The sequence below is a fragment of the Pseudorca crassidens genome, chromosome 6, assembly GCF_039906515.1.
Source record: "Pseudorca crassidens isolate mPseCra1 chromosome 6, mPseCra1.hap1, whole genome shotgun sequence".
Lineage (NCBI taxonomy): Eukaryota > Metazoa > Chordata > Mammalia > Artiodactyla > Delphinidae > Pseudorca > Pseudorca crassidens.
The window spans coordinates 66,285,821-66,301,729 of record NC_090301.1 but is presented as its reverse complement, the minus strand read 5'-3'; the positions used below and the strand labels follow the sequence as shown (position 1 = coordinate 66,301,729).

Below are 15,909 nucleotides of genomic sequence, written 5' to 3'. Positions count from 1 at the left end.
TAGATATCTAGATAGCTAAAATTTTAAATTTGGAATTGAACTTAATATAGAAGTTTTACGCAACAGTGGTTTCAGTAATTTTGCAATGACTAAAAAGGAATTAGTGTTAATAGTATTGTTTTATATTGGCCAGGTGTTTATTTCATTCACCTTTTTTTTTTTTTCCAGGATAGTTTACCATAAACTAGAAAGAATACCTATCAGCAAAAAGTGAGGTGTAAGAACAGTTTTGGAAAATTTGTAGTTCGGAGGAATAGAAACAACAGAATGTTTCGATCACCAATTTTCCTATTGTGTTTTAGGTTCTGAACCTCTTCCTGGCCTTACTCTTGAGTTCATTCAGTTCTGACAATCTTGCCGCCACTGATGATGATAATGAAATGAATAATCTCCAGATTGCTGTGGGAAGGATGCAGAAAGGAATTGATTATGTTAAAAGAAAAATACGTGAATTTATTCAGAAAGCCTTTGTTCGAAAGCAGAAAGCTTTAGATGAAATTAAACCTCTTGAAGATCTAAATAACAAAAAAGACAGCTGTATTTCCAACCATACCACCATAGAAATAGGCAAAGACCTCAATTATCTCAAAGATGGAAATGGAACGACCAGTGGCATAGGCAGCAGTGTAGAAAAATATGTTGTGGATGAAAGTGATTACATGTCCTTTATAAACAACCCCAGCCTCACTGTGACTGTACCAATTGCTGTCGGAGAATCTGACTTTGAAAATTTAAATACTGAAGAATTCAGCAGCGAGTCAGATATGGAGGAAAGCAAAGAGGTAGGAATTTCTACGTCAGAAGATATTTTGGTGTTATGTATGCTTTAAACTATCAGACTTTTAAAAATTATATTTTCTTTCTGTAAGAAAATAGGAAATATCTATTGACACAATTTCTATGGCAAAATTGGCGATAGATAAATTAACAGTACCTTAATATATAACTAGACAAATGATATGTTGACTCATTTTTTCAAATATTCACCATTTTGAATTATTGATAATATGAATATTCAGATTAATATGAATTTTTGCAGATTTTAAATAATTTTTGATTTGTGAACAGTGCCTCAGTTTATACACTTTCTTCCTTATAATTCTCTCACAATGGTGGTTTTTTTGTATGTACTAGAACAATACTTGGTGAGAGGGCAGTTCCAATTCTCATTTTGCTACGTTCTTGGCTCTTATGGAATAATTTATAAACTGTGATCTTATTTAGTTTTCACAGGCATATTTATTAATGGAAGTATGATTGGTATATTGACTTGATATTTACATATAGTTTCATGTTTCCTGAAGTAAATAATTTTTTAAAGGAAGTGAAGGTAGTGATGAAGAATCAGGTTGAAAATGTTTTTAACCCTACTGAACCCGGTACATGCTCTCTAAACAAACAAAAAGCCTTGATACATTATAGAATGTAAAATTCTAAATTTACCAACTACAATTAAGAGTCTTGGTAGTTTAAAGAATTCTTTGATTTACTAGAAGAGTATAAATACCAGGATATGTTCCTGGTTTGTTTATAGGTTAATAAGCACAGAGTTGGGAATAAAGAGAAGGAATTAAAACCTTGATGTTTAACTACACAAAAATGAAGACAGAATTCCCAACAATTAAAGCTTGCATAAACAAATAAAAATAACAATGAAAAACAAAAAGATTCATTCTTTTTTTGTCATTTGAAGTGATTGGCAGGGAACAAAAATACCTCTATTATTATTCTCATCCTAAGAAAGATGATTTGGGGGAGTTTGAGATGCTGAAGGGTACAGTTTAAGTAGTGCAACAAAGTCACAAAAATTAGGGATCAGTTAATAAAATTATGAGCAAAAATATATTTCTAAGAAAGGAACCTTAGATATTTCAATCAGTATTACTATATTTATTCTATAAGATTACTGAAGAAGACGCTATTTCCATTTGTTCTTGTTTGTAAGATAGGTAGTATTGCTAATTCAGTGATTACATAGAAGTAGATGTTAAATGTGAAATTCAGAGAAAGTTTAAATATAGGTACTAAAATTAGCATATAGGTAACAAGGCCATAGCTACTAGTTTCACAAAATAACAGATGAGATTAAAGGGGAAAATTTTAAAACCTTATAGCCTTGGACAAATAATTGCTATAATTAGTTGAACTCAATTGTTCACTAATAAGATCATTATTTTAAAACTGACTAATATCTTAAGATCTAGTTAATAAAATGTTGGATAATAAGCATATTTGATTGGGCTATGCTGAAAGGGTGGGGACTAACTTCTGGCATTGTATATTACTAGAAACTAAAGTCAGCATTTGGAAGATGGAATTTGGTCATTAAATTTTAATATATATTCCCCTCTCATTATTTTGACATTATACCTAATAGCAAATATCTCCCTTACAGTACAGAAGTCAATTTTTATTTTTAGCTAGTAAAAAATATATTAACTAAGAATGAATTATGGAGAATCAAATGTTGAAGCCATCAGTCAATTTAAACTTCCGGCTGAGGATCTTTTGAGGTATGGTTAACTCATCATCCAGTCTTCCTAATTTTCAGAAATTTTAAAGCCTCAGACTTCTCCAAAGGAGCATGTATTTTGCCTCATCTCAAACCATTGTGTTTGACATTAGAGAATTATCTAGTTAAGGTGGGACTTATAGAAGGAAAAATCCAAACTCTTCCCAGTTTCTCTTGTTACCATTGAGCTTTTTCATCTGTTTTCTGTTTGAGTTAGGTACTCCAAAGTAATATATGTGAAGTCAGTACTTTGGAATTGGAGGCAGAGAACTGATCTGCCAGTTGAAAGTAGACAGAATTATTTTATTGCTTTAGCTGTAGAGTCCTTTCAATACTTTCCCATCATAGTGATTGTTACTTGTGTGCTAAAATTTATTATTTGGTGAAATTTTTAATTATGGCTTTATATCAGACTTCCTAAATATAAGCTCACTGACAAATAAAGGATTAGAGCAATAGTCTAGGAAGGGACTATGTGCATGTTTTAATTTTTTGGTATTTTACCTTGTAACTCTATACTAGAAAACAAAAGAGAACTGACATAATTATTCAAGAATTGAAAATATTCCCACCTCAGATATCTTTTTAGTGTTCTGCCTTAAAGTTAGTTTTGTCTGGTCATTTTCTTAACTGGTAGGTTTGGATTGTGCTGTTAAATATCACATGTGGAGTAGTAATAAATGGAATAAGGCTAATTGACATTCTTTTCTAAATGATTTGAAAAATTAAAGGAAAAAAACGGAGCACCTTTTAATTTTTGGAATGCCTAATGAATTCCTTTTTATAGGGCAGACTAACCAAGTGGACCCAGAGGTTGTTTAGGTGTTTGAACTAAATCCTCTTCTATTTTATCTTTGCCAAATTTGTGTGATTCTTTGACAGCTTTCTGTAGATTCTCTAGAGTATATTATTTTAAATTCATATCTTAATTATATGTTTTAACTCATGTTATTTTGACTATATATAATGTAATTCCTTTCATACTTTGTGATTTTGAATGATTGATTTTTCTTATAGAGTTTTAATAATGTTGAAGCCGCAATGATTATTTTTCAAAGTGAAATTTACTAGTGCAATATGGTGACCTTCACTGCTTACCGTTCTTACTTCTCACAGGGGTAAAATCAAGCTGGAGCCATCAAGAATGCAGCTCTGGTGTTTTTTAACCAGCCAGAGGCTCGTGCCACCACTTTTATCCAGGTTACCTAAGCAAGTTGTACATATATAAATATAATTAGTTTCTAAATGAATTTTGACTGGCCTGCATGTTACTCAGCTACATTCCTTGCCCATCCATTGGCAGTAAAATAAAAACATGCACAGCTGCTCTTATGCTGAGTCATAAAGCATGGTCAGGCAAGTCTGGCAACCCTAACTTTTTTAAAAAAATGAGTTAGCTGCTAATTTTCTTACATAGATTTTTATAGAAATTACATTCAGTGAAAAGTAAAAGTGCATGCCTTTATGAATTATTTAGTTACCATTTAACATTACAGAGTTTTGAACGTGCTAAGGGTCTAAAAGGAGAAATATAAGATACTCTTTGAAAAACTCTTGCAGAAAGCTTTCTCTCCCCTGCCCTTTCCTTAAATAAACAAAGCCCCAATGAGTGTACTTTGTTGGTATTTTTTTGTTCAGTGTCATATTAAATTTTTCTGAAGGGTAATCTGCAAATTAAAGCAATCCCTTATTCATGTGCAAACTTCCTAAAGGATGTTTTAATGTGATTAGAATGTAAATGAATTGGAATGTTATGTTTTGGCTGCTACCAGCATGGGTACAATTTTTATCTGCTTCATTTCAGAGAAAATGCCATCTCCCTATTTAGCAATTTACCAAAAGTTCTTTGTATTTAGAATACAATTCCCTTGGAGAATCTGTTGATATTTACCCCTAAAACTCTTGAGAATGAAAGAAAAGGAAATACATTTTATACACCAAAAGAAAGGAAGGAAGCAAGGAAGGAAGGAAGGAAGGAAGGAAGGAAGGAAATAAGTGTTATAGGTGGTATATTCATTCTGAAAAGAGATCTGGAATCCACTTTCTTCATCGTGTTGCTCCTCTGTACTTGGTGTTTTTGTCTCTCTTTTATTTCATCCAGACCTGCTGGGAAACTTTCTCTTGAAGAATATTATTTAAATATATCATGCACTGCAAATTCATATAGGAAGAGAATCAGTGTGAGCTTTTGCTCCTTTCGTGTTTATTAAATGAAGGGACCTCCTAGTCACGCAACTAAGGCAGTGAATGTAACACCTTTCTATGGGCTCCATTTGGAGGACCTTTCATTTCCTGATGTTGAAATCACAGTTTTGTGCTAAAATATGTTAACCAAATTGCTCAACCCAACTTAGTTATTTTCAAGAAATGTTAATTAAATGTTTTGTCACTTAGATGCAGTTTCCTCTCCTTCTACCATTAAAATCATAAAACAACCCTAACATAAGCATATTTGCCTCTTTGGAAGGAGCAATAATCATGTCATTTTGGGAACATTCTTTTATATCTTAGAACAAAATATTCAGTCACTGGCACTCTACATTCATGAAAGATAATGCCTTATATTGGAGGAATGAAACCAATATCATTGGTCATATAAAGTGAGACCCAAGGTAAAAAATGCTCACAACTAAACACAGATACATACTAAAAACATATACACAGGGACTAGAGAGAATTATTTTTTCCTATTATATGTTAATTCTTCAGAAAAGTGTGAGATTTGACTCCTTAGGATAATGGCTTGTTTTTCCTAGTTTCTTAGAAAGAGGTAAGTTAGTTTTCTTATTCTCTGAGTATCATTTTCCAAGTTCCTGTGTAGAGAGGTGTATGAGGGAAAGTGACAATCAGGAATATCATCTACCAGTATTTAAGAGATTTAGCTGGAGTAAGTGTGGTGGAACACAAACTAAGTAGAACTGATGCAAGTGACTTCATTTATTCTCACCCTCACATTATTACACTTTCCAACTTCCTTGAATATGTCTCTGGCCAGAAAACATTGCTCCCTAAAAGAGTAGTATACTGAATTCCAACACAAGGGGTAGGAAGGGAGAGAAGGATGTGTAGAGACGGTTTGGGTAAGCATTGGTAGAGTGGTTTCAATAGAAACCCATCTATAATTTTATACTGGAGAATGTGTAGTCTTCAAGGGAAAGTTTTCCAATGGGATAGTGATTAAAGGATAAAAAAAGCTCTAAATATCCTTAATGTAAGAACAAAATTGACCAAACATGTGTCTTTGGGGCACTGTTAATATGCTGAGGGGTAGGTCAGCACGACATAAGGGTTCCTTTTGCCATCCCAAGACATATTTAAGACCCTGCTATTTATGGATTATAGAATTTTATAATGTATCTATTATAGAGACAAAAATGATTATCTGATAATATAGTATGATGATAATGGTAGTTTTGATTTTGCCTTCTTCCTTATTAAGAAGAGCAGTTCCTTTCTAATATTAATGTATCACTTTGGCCTTAGGCCTATTCCAAAGTAAGCATAACCATCACTTGCATTGTTTCGATGTTAAGATTTTTCATGTAAAATGACCTAGAGTTCTTTAAGTACAGATTAGGATCCATGTGGAACAAAAGATTGCCATTTGTGGTGACCAAAATAGTTAGATATGGAATATTTGATTTAATCTATATTTGAATTATCTCTTTTTTAAAAAAATTCCAATTTCTTTTATTGACTAAGTTAAGAATATACATTTTCCCCAAAATATATACAATATTTACTAATTACGTTTTCTCAAAAATATATCTTAACTTCATAATGAGAAAAAAAAGTGTGCCTTTGAAAAACTTAACAAGAAGTGATGTTTTCCCTCCCTTTTTCTGTTGTGATTAATTATTTTCAAAAATACTTTTACTTTCTGAAAGAAGGACTATGAGTCTGGCATGTAGATGTTTAACAATAGTTTGGAAAGTAAAAGTTAGAAGTATAATGTTTAAAAACGTGAAGTGAAATACTGTGTGTCTTGAAATTTATTTATTACATCATTAAGCAAAATATGATTCTGCCCTGTTTAACTCCTATGATTATAATTCCCCAGCACTTAGAGGAATCCAGCAGATTTTCAATAGTAAGAGCCCTGTAACATGAAGTTTTCACTAAAAAAAAAAGTTCAGCTAATATTTTCATCTGAAAATAAATGATTGTCAATGCCACGCATAGCAAATAACAGTTTGTTATTCCTGTTTGATCTCTTGACTATCCTGACATTGAGGGAACATCCATATTTTCTTAAAGGTTGAGTAAGGAAGGGCTGTTCTAACAACATCATTCAGTCCACTTGTCTTCCAGCAAATAAGCACAAATAATAAAAAAGGAACCTAAAAATCTAAATTTTACCAAAGGGAAGAATAGAACTTGAAAATAAAAAACTGGTTCTATTTCTAAGTAGTTAATATATTGGTCTCTTACTCATGTGGCATTTTACAGTGAATGGTGCCTAGATTGAAGAATTTACAAATAATCTTTATTTGAAAATTCTTCTTTTAAGTATATGAGTACTAATAATTCCATAAAATGATGTGTATTTGATAATTCTAATTGGTGAATTTGCACTGTAGTTAAAATTAATCATAATTATGACCTTATCTGAAGCTGAAGAGTTTTATATTCTTAATTTGATTCATTTGGTTTTTATTGGCTCTTTATACATTTTAACTGTTTTCGTCAACATATTTTATGATATTATGATATTTGCCTCTTATGTGATTTTAAGGAAGTCATTGAATTGATGTTATCAAGAAAGATTTTATAAATCAGAATTTCTTGCCTATATCTCAGGCTTATTGTTTAAAGTAAACTTTTGTTTATAAAATATCCCAACATATGTTTAGCTTCATTCTACATTAATACATATAAAGATATGAATATAAGAAACCAATACTAAGTTCATGGTCATGAAACATGGGAATCAACAGTATCCCAACACTATCTTGAACCTACGATGTTTAATTACATATCACATCTACTAAATGTTTTAAATTGATAAAGATTGGCTTAACTTATGGATCATCAAAGAAATTCTCTAGGGAATCCTAGCAAAGTGGGGTACAGAAGACCTAGAGTCCAGCTACTGACTCGGTATGACTTTTGACAAGATGATTAAAGCCACATTTTCTTCTCTAACTAGACACTGGATTGGTTGGTGTTGAGGATTAATGTGTACCCTAGATTTTTTATTTGTAAACCAAATAAAGTTATTCAAGTAATAAATGTGACAGGTAGATCCTGTGCTGTTCCACATCAGGGAAAAGATGGAGGAGGATGAGATATTGCCTTTCCTTAGAGAGGTTTCATTCTTTGCTGGGATTGTAGATCCATGTACATAGAGTAGAAACAGGAAAAACATTGTCAAAATGAGTCAGTTTTAGTTTTCCTGACTCCAGAGTTAAAGTACAGTTTACTTCGTAGTTTCATCATAGGTCTGGTTAATTGGAAGCCTGATGTTTAGACAGCACTTCAGATTCTAAGGGTTGTTGGTCATTACCTACACAATTTAGAATCTTGAAGGATTTGTGTTTCTCTGTACTTACATGAGAATATTATATGAATTCCATTGAATGTAAAAGTAAGTATTAGATAGGAGGTGTTAGAAGTAGTTAGTGGTAGAATAAAATAGTGCATGCATTGGTCATTCATTCATTTACCCAATAAACATCTATTAAACACAAACATTGTGATGGGTGCTAGGGATGCAGAGGTGGCAAAAGCATGATCTTTGCTTTGAAAGATTGTCTGGTGAGATACATCTTCTAGAAAAGCAGAATACTTTTATGTTGTACGTTTGAAAAAGTAATGATTTGACCTTTAAATATATAAATGTTTGGCTTCAATTAAAAAGATATCTATTAACTCTATGTCAGTACTAAGGCACTGCACTAAATGAAAGGCATTGTAGTTGATGTTACAGAGATCCTCTGGAAACTTTTGAACCAAGATTCCCTGGAATGTGTTGTCTGGTGACTTCTCCCAATCACTGTCAAGGACTAGCCTTCATTCTGTTATGAAGAAGTTCATTCATTCATTCATTTTTTAAAAATTGTTGAGTACCTGACGTGTAATATAGCCAGCACTGATGCAGGCTCTGATGCAGTCATTTGCCAATGTGGAGCACCCTGAATAAGGATTCTCATTTACCCCCAGGTCATCCCCCAATCTGTAATTGCAGTGTTATCCTTTTTCCTAAAAGGAATGTTTTCCATTTGTTATTGTGGGCTGTTTGTAGTTAGATTATATATGACCAAGCTTCACTTATTCTGATTACCTATGTCATGTTTCAATATCCAGTAAATGATAAGATCAGTATTTTCAGGTCCCTAATGTGTAACAGCTTTATGTGAATCAGATGGATGGGACTGATAGGTTAATTTAGCCATTTCTTAGTCAATTACATATTTATAAACACAGCTACACTTATCAAAGAAAGAGTCTAATCAAAAGATCAAGGACAGGAAATGAGAAAAAGTCATATAATATTTCATTTAAAACAAAATATATTCAAATTTTAACAGTAAAGATATTATAATTGAGTGTCTAGTATTGTGATATACTTGGTGAGTAGAAAAAGAAATCAACAAACTTCAGGCACCTTATAATATATAATCCTTGATTTAAGTAGTTTGGTTAGATTTAAAAATAATCCTGAACGAGTTCTAATTGAGGATACATATATATTTATGCTTCTATCATTGGTACTGTTAAATTACACACACAAAAGCATTTTCAATCTTACCTATAGCTTATATAAATATTTTTACTTTATCAGCACCACTATGCCAAGGAAATATTTTATATAAAGAAAATTATTTTCAGGAAATAAAGGAACCAGCTTCCTCCGGAAATCCATAGAATCCTTAGCCCAAATATAATGTTTCCAGTACTGACTACAACATCTATTTTAGAGTGGGTTCAACATATTTCAATGTGCATTTTATCATATGCTTACCTCATCCCCTCTATAAAGTAGCTCCTATCAGCTCAGCCATTTCCTAATGTTATGCACTAATGGTAATAACATTGTAACAGGTCCGAGAATGCTGTGGCCCAAACTACTCTGATTCCATGTGGCACTCATACCTGGCCCTGTGTCATTCCTGCAGCATTTGAAGACCAGGTTAAAGACTGGATCCCTTCATTTATACTGATCCCATGAACGACCTGACCTGGCTAAAGTTTGTTGTATTTCAAGATTTAAAACAACTTCTTTCTATTATATTTTTCTTTTGGTGGTATTTGATTTAACCTAAAGGAAAACAAAACAACAACCAAAGATTCATTTCTGCCTTTATTAACCGGAGAGGTAAGAGTGCCAGAGTAACAAGTAGTTTCCAAATGCACAATGAAACACAGGAGTGCATTGGCCAAAGAGAATGCAAAATATCAGCTCTTGCTATAAAGCTAACAATGTGCTGCTCTCTTCAGAATTAGAAAACTATAGAATATATTTAATAACAACAAGTGGTATATGTTTTCATGTCAATGAAAAGTGGGTAAATTTAGATTGTTGCTGTTTATGTGCATCTGATCAAATCTTTTCTGCATTTGACATGAAAATACACTCATACAGCTTTTGTTGGTTGGGTCACAATTTTAGAATAAAACAAACTAGACCATTTGCAAACTAATTTACAAAAGCAAGATCACAGACCACAATACTACTCTGGCAGCTTATGTAAGCTCTCTGTATGATTTTATTTCAGAATCTCTGTCTATGCAGGAGCTTAATCAAAAATTATTTAAGTTGTTAGCACCATATTTTTAAAGGAAAAAATTTTGTGGTGCTGTATCTAATCTTGTGACCCCCACTTCTACTAAAGCGGACTGGCATTATGTTTAAGATATTCTTAAATTACAGATCAAGGAAATGAATACAGAAGACTTAAGGGCACGCCCTTGAAATTTTTATATTGTAGATTAAAGAAAATATTTTAAAAGCTTTTCTGTGGAATTGATTTTCAGAAGCTAAATGCAACTAGTTCATCTGAAGGCAGCACTGTTGACATAGGAGCTCCCGCTGAGGGAGAACAACCTGAGGTTGAACCTGAAGAATCTCTGGAACCTGAAGCCTGTTTTACGGAAGGTGAGGAAACAATGTGTGTATGCTCATTAGACTTCTCTGATCTAGCCATCTATTCTCTCCCTCCCGGGCTCGCTCTAATCGTCCATATCTATCCAGCAACTGTTCCTTTACTTGTCTGTTCGTTGCTTTTTCTATATCAAAACACAGATGATTTTTGAAAAGGTAAGATTTAATTTATGTAATCAGATATTCTATTTTTGTGAATCCTGTTCAACTTTAAGAAATGCTGTTAACTGTCTGGGTTTTTTGGTGGCCTTCTAGAATCTTTGATAGGAGAGAAAGCCAAATCATACATCTCTCTCTTTAGCTTTAAAAAAAAAAATTTTAAATCAAAGAAGTAATTTATTGTTTACTGTTTTGTCAGGTCATAATGGGTATGAATTGATTAATGTATATTTCAAACTGTCCATGAATAACAATTACCTGTATCTGTCAAGGTCAAATATTTTTTATTAGCTCTGAATGATACTAGATTGTAGATAATGAAATGCCAAAATATACTGAGCCATATAATACCGGGCTTCATGCCATTGGAGTAATACTAAGAGGATTTTGTGAAGAAAACTAAAATTATGTTATTTGAGGTATGCATCAGTTATCTCTTGAACAATAATGTTGTGTATCAAACCACCCAGAACTTCTTATCATATAACAAAAAAACGTATATTTTTGCTCACAAGCCCATGGCTGGCTAGGTGGTTTTGCTGATCTTGGTTAAGATTAGTCATACGGCTGAGTTCTTAGATGAGACTGCTGCCTGACTCAGCTCCATCCACACACTGGCCCAGGCTTGTTCTCATAGCGAAAGCAAAGGAGCAGGAGAGGAAGCCTAAATGCCAAGCACTTAATCCTCCACTTACATCAGGTTTGCTTCTGTCCTGTTCACCAAAGCAGTCACCAATCCAGATTCAATGTGGGAATGCGCTACATACAAAGAGGCGTAAAAAATTAGTGCAATATTACAGAGTATGAAATTCCTTATATTTCTTATATAAATCACTATTGTAGGTACAGAACTTTTTCTCTAAAGCCCTAGGAATCACTTCATTCTTAACTCATTTTTTTAGTTAACAGCTATTTAACAATTCATACTATGTCTTAGACCCAGATTCAAAAGTAATTGCTTAAGCAAAAGTTTATTGTAATAACAATGACTGTAGTAATGCTATTTAATTACAACTAATTCTAAAAGTGTTTCATTCATTTTCATTTTATTTAAGAACGTTAAAGCAGTTTTAATTTAGACTTAAGCTAACTTTAAAAATATGTGATTATACAAAGTTAGAAATCAAAATTGAGGTCAATAGATTCAAGGCTTTTGCAGATGATTATGTTGCATACACCTATTGCTTTTGGACTTAAATGCATTGGAGAAAACAAATATTTATATATTAATTGTCAATTTTTAAATTATTTCAGAGAAAGAGCTATTTGTTCAGCATAAGTTATGAGGGAAGCCACTTTTCTTCACTATTTCCTCCAAAATTCTGCACACATTTCAGTGACGTTGATTATGAAAAAATTATGACTTCACAAAACATTTAAGTGGTATATCACAAAAATAATTTCTGTAGCATTAGTTATTACTCCTTCCCAGACCATTAGCTTATTTTTAGGGTCACAATATATGCATAATAATATTTATGGTAGTATCAGCATTTGTCTTTTGTGAAGTTAAAAAAAAGCATTTAAGTATGAAATGTCACCAACATAACATTATAGAAAACAAAAATAATACATAGACACCCACCAACCAACTTTAACAATTTGAATATTTTTGTAATATTTGCTTCAGACTTTTTATTTAGGAATAAAACAGATACAGATTTGGCCCCTTTTGTACCCTTTCAGTATCCCATTCCCTTGGTTTTCTCTCAGAAGTGAATCAGTATCCCAAATTTGGCATTTATCCTTCCCACTAATGTTGGTCTTTTTATGTTAAACAGTGTTTTTTCATCCCATATCCTCTTTAGGGGAAAAAAACCCCCTTAAATCCAGTTCCATTTAATTCATTACAACAAATATTTTCAGGGCATGTAATTCTTCTTAATCCTTTGGGAGTCAGAAACGTGAGAAAGATCTTGCCTCAAAGAAACAAGAAATACAATGCTATTTCTTTCTTTCTTGAGAAACTAATAACATTTAAGTGGACTTCATTAAATTTTCATGAAACAAAGGATATGATCTGGCTGACATTATAAAGTAGCATCTGTTAAATATTTATGCATTAAAATATTAAGCTCCTTCAAAATGAGGTTTCCATTTTTCTATTCATTGAAGGAGAGCTCTCTGTCATGGTTAAAACTCTATGTCATGACTCCTCTCTCACACCCCAGCTCCCCAATATACTGTGTGCTGCCAGGTCCTGTCAACTCAGCAGTATCTTTTGATTCCTGACCACTATCACTAGCATTACCCTTGCTTTCACTTTCTTTAATGTTAAGTTGATTGAATCTCATAGACTCTGGACTCCTTTTCCATCTTCTCTCTTCTAGTCATCCACTGCCTTGTGCAGGTAAAGATCATTCTAAATCAGTATTCTTATCAGGTAAATCTCCATAACTCCCAAATAAATCCTTCAATGTTTTCCCCATTATATAGCACATAAAATCTAAGTTCTCTAACTGAATCATTCGAGTCCTTTTGAGATTGGCTTTCAAGTGTCTTTTCTAGTCTTGACTCCCAATTCTCTGCTTCATACAATTTCTAGACTTTTCTATCACCAAGGTTTATTAATATCACTTTTTCTGCATTCCTTTACAGCTCCATGTACTAGACCTGATTCTTACACATCCTTCAAAGTCTATCCCCAAGTCCACTTTTTCTGTAAAGCTCAGTATTAGAAATTTATTTTTTAACATCTTTATTGGAGTATAATTGTTTTACAATGGTGTGTTAGTTTCTGCTCTATAACAAAGTGAATCACCTATACGTATACATATATCCCCATATCTCCTCCCTCTTGCGTCTCCCTCCCAACCTCCCTATCCCACCCCTCTAGGTGGTCACAAAGCACCAAACTGAGCTCCCTGCGCTATGCATCTTCTCCCCACTAGCTGTCTGTTTTACATTTGGTAGTGTATATATGTGCATGCCATTCTCTTACTTCATCCCAGCTAACCCTTCCCCCTCCCCGTGTCCTCAAGTCTGTTCTCTACATGTGCATCTTTATTCCCGTCCTGCCCCTAAGTTCTTCAGAACTTTTTTTGTTTTAGACTCTCTCTCTATATATGTTACAATACAGTATTTGTTTTTCTCTTTCTGAGTTACTTCACTGTGTATGACAGATTCTAGGTCTGTCCACCTCACTACAAATAACTCAATTTCATTTCTTTTTATGGCTGAGTAATATTCCATTATATATATATGTGCCACATCTTCTTTACCCATTCATCTGTCGATGGACACTTAGGTTGCTTCCATATCCTGGCTATTGTAAATAGAGATGCGATGAACATTGTGGTACATGACTTTTTTTGAATTATGGTTTTCTCAGGGTATATGCCCAGTAGTGGGATTGCTGGGTTGTATGGTAGTTCTATTTTTAGTTATTTAAGGACCCTCCATACTGTTCTCCATAGTGGCTGTATCAATTTACATTCCTACCAACAGTGCAGGAGTGTTCCCTTTTCTCCATACCCTCTCCAGAATTTATTGTTTGTAGATTTTTTGATGATGGTCATTCTGACCAGTGTGAGGTGATACCTTATTGAAGTTTTGATTTGCATTTCTCTAATGATTACTGATGTTGAGCATCCTTTCATGTGTTGGTTGACAATCTGTATATCTTCTTTGGAGAAATGTCTATTTAGGTCTTCTGCCCATTTTTGGATTGGATTCTTTGTTTTTTTGATATTGAGCTGCATGAGCTGTTTATATATTTTGGAGATTAATCCTTTTTCCATTGATTCATTTGCAAATATCTTCTCCCATTCTGAGGGTTGTTTTTTTGTCTTGTTTATGGTTTCCTTTGCTGTGCAAAAGCTTTTAAGTTTCATTAGGTCCCATTTGATTATTTTTGTTTTTATTTCCATTTCTCTAGGAGGTAGGTCAAAAAGGATCTTGCTGTGATTTATGTCATAGAGTGTTCTGCCTATGTTTTCCTCTAAGAGTTTTATAGTGTCTGGCCTTAGATTTAGGTCTTTAATCCATTTTGAGTTTATTTTTGCACATGGTGTTAGGAAGTGTTCTAATTTCATTCTTTGACATGTAGCTGTCCAGTTTTCCCAGCACCACTTATTGAAGAGGCTGTTGTTTCTCCATTGTATATTCTTGCCTCCTTTATCAAAGGTAAGGTGACCATATGTGCATGGGTTAATTTCTGGGCTTTCTATCCTGTTCCATTGATCTATATTTCTGTTTTTTTTTTTTTCGCCAGTACCATACTGTCTTGATTATTGTAGCTTTGTAGTATAGTTTGAAGTCAGGGAACCTGATTCCTCCAGCTCTGTTTTTCTTTCATAAGATTGCTTTTGCTATTTGGGGTCTTTTGTTTTCCCATACAAATTGTGAAACTTTTTGTTCTAGTTCTGTGGAAAATGCCATTGGTAGTGTGATAGGGATTGCATTGAATCTGTAGATTGCTTTGGGTAGAATAGTCATTTTCACAATATTGATTCTTCCAATCCAAGAACATGGTATATCTCTCCATCTATTTGTATCATCTTTATTTTCTTTCATCAGCGTCTTATAGTTTCCTACATACAGGTCTTTTGTCTCCTTAGGTAGGTTTATTCCTAGGTATTTTATTCTTTTTGTTGCAATGGTAAATGCAAGTGTTTCCATAATTTCTCTTTCAGATTTTTCATCATTAGTGTATAGGAATGCAAGAGATTTCTGTGCATTAATTTTGTATCCTGCTACTTTACCAAATTCATTGATTCGCTCTAGTAGTTTTCTGGTAGCATGTTTAGGATTCTCTATGTATGGGATCATGTCATCTGCAAACAGGGACAGTTTTACTTCTTCTTTAACGTTTTGGATTCCTTTTATTTCTTTTTCCTCTCTGATTGCTGTTTGAAAACTTCCAAAACTATGTTGAATAACAGTGGTGAGAGTGGGCAACCTTGTCTTGTTCCTGATCTTAGTGGAAATGGTTTCAGCTTTTCACCATTGAGAACGATGTTGGCTGTGGGTTTGTCATATATGGCCTTTATTATGTTGAGGTAAGTTCCCGCTATGCCTACTTTCTGGAGGGTTTTTGTCATAAATGGGTGTTGAATTTTGTCAAAAGCTTTTTCTGCATCTATTGAGATGATCATGTGGTTTTTCTCATTCAATTCGTTAATATGGTTTATCA

General features: G+C 33.2%; 1 protein-coding gene across 6 annotated transcripts in view; it reads left to right on the top strand.

Annotated features, from left to right (window-relative positions):
• Positions 1 to 15,909, top strand: part of SCN2A (sodium voltage-gated channel alpha subunit 2) — a 149,231-nt gene that overhangs the window by 107,854 nt on the left and 25,468 nt on the right. For all 6 annotated transcript variants that reach the window (XM_067741688.1, XM_067741685.1, XM_067741684.1 and 3 more), the window contains 2 exons: positions 303 to 782; positions 10,490 to 10,610. In XM_067741688.1, coding sequence (XP_067597789.1) covers positions 303 to 782; positions 10,490 to 10,610 — 601 coding nt within the window. The remainder of the gene's footprint in view (positions 1 to 302; positions 783 to 10,489; positions 10,611 to 15,909) is intronic.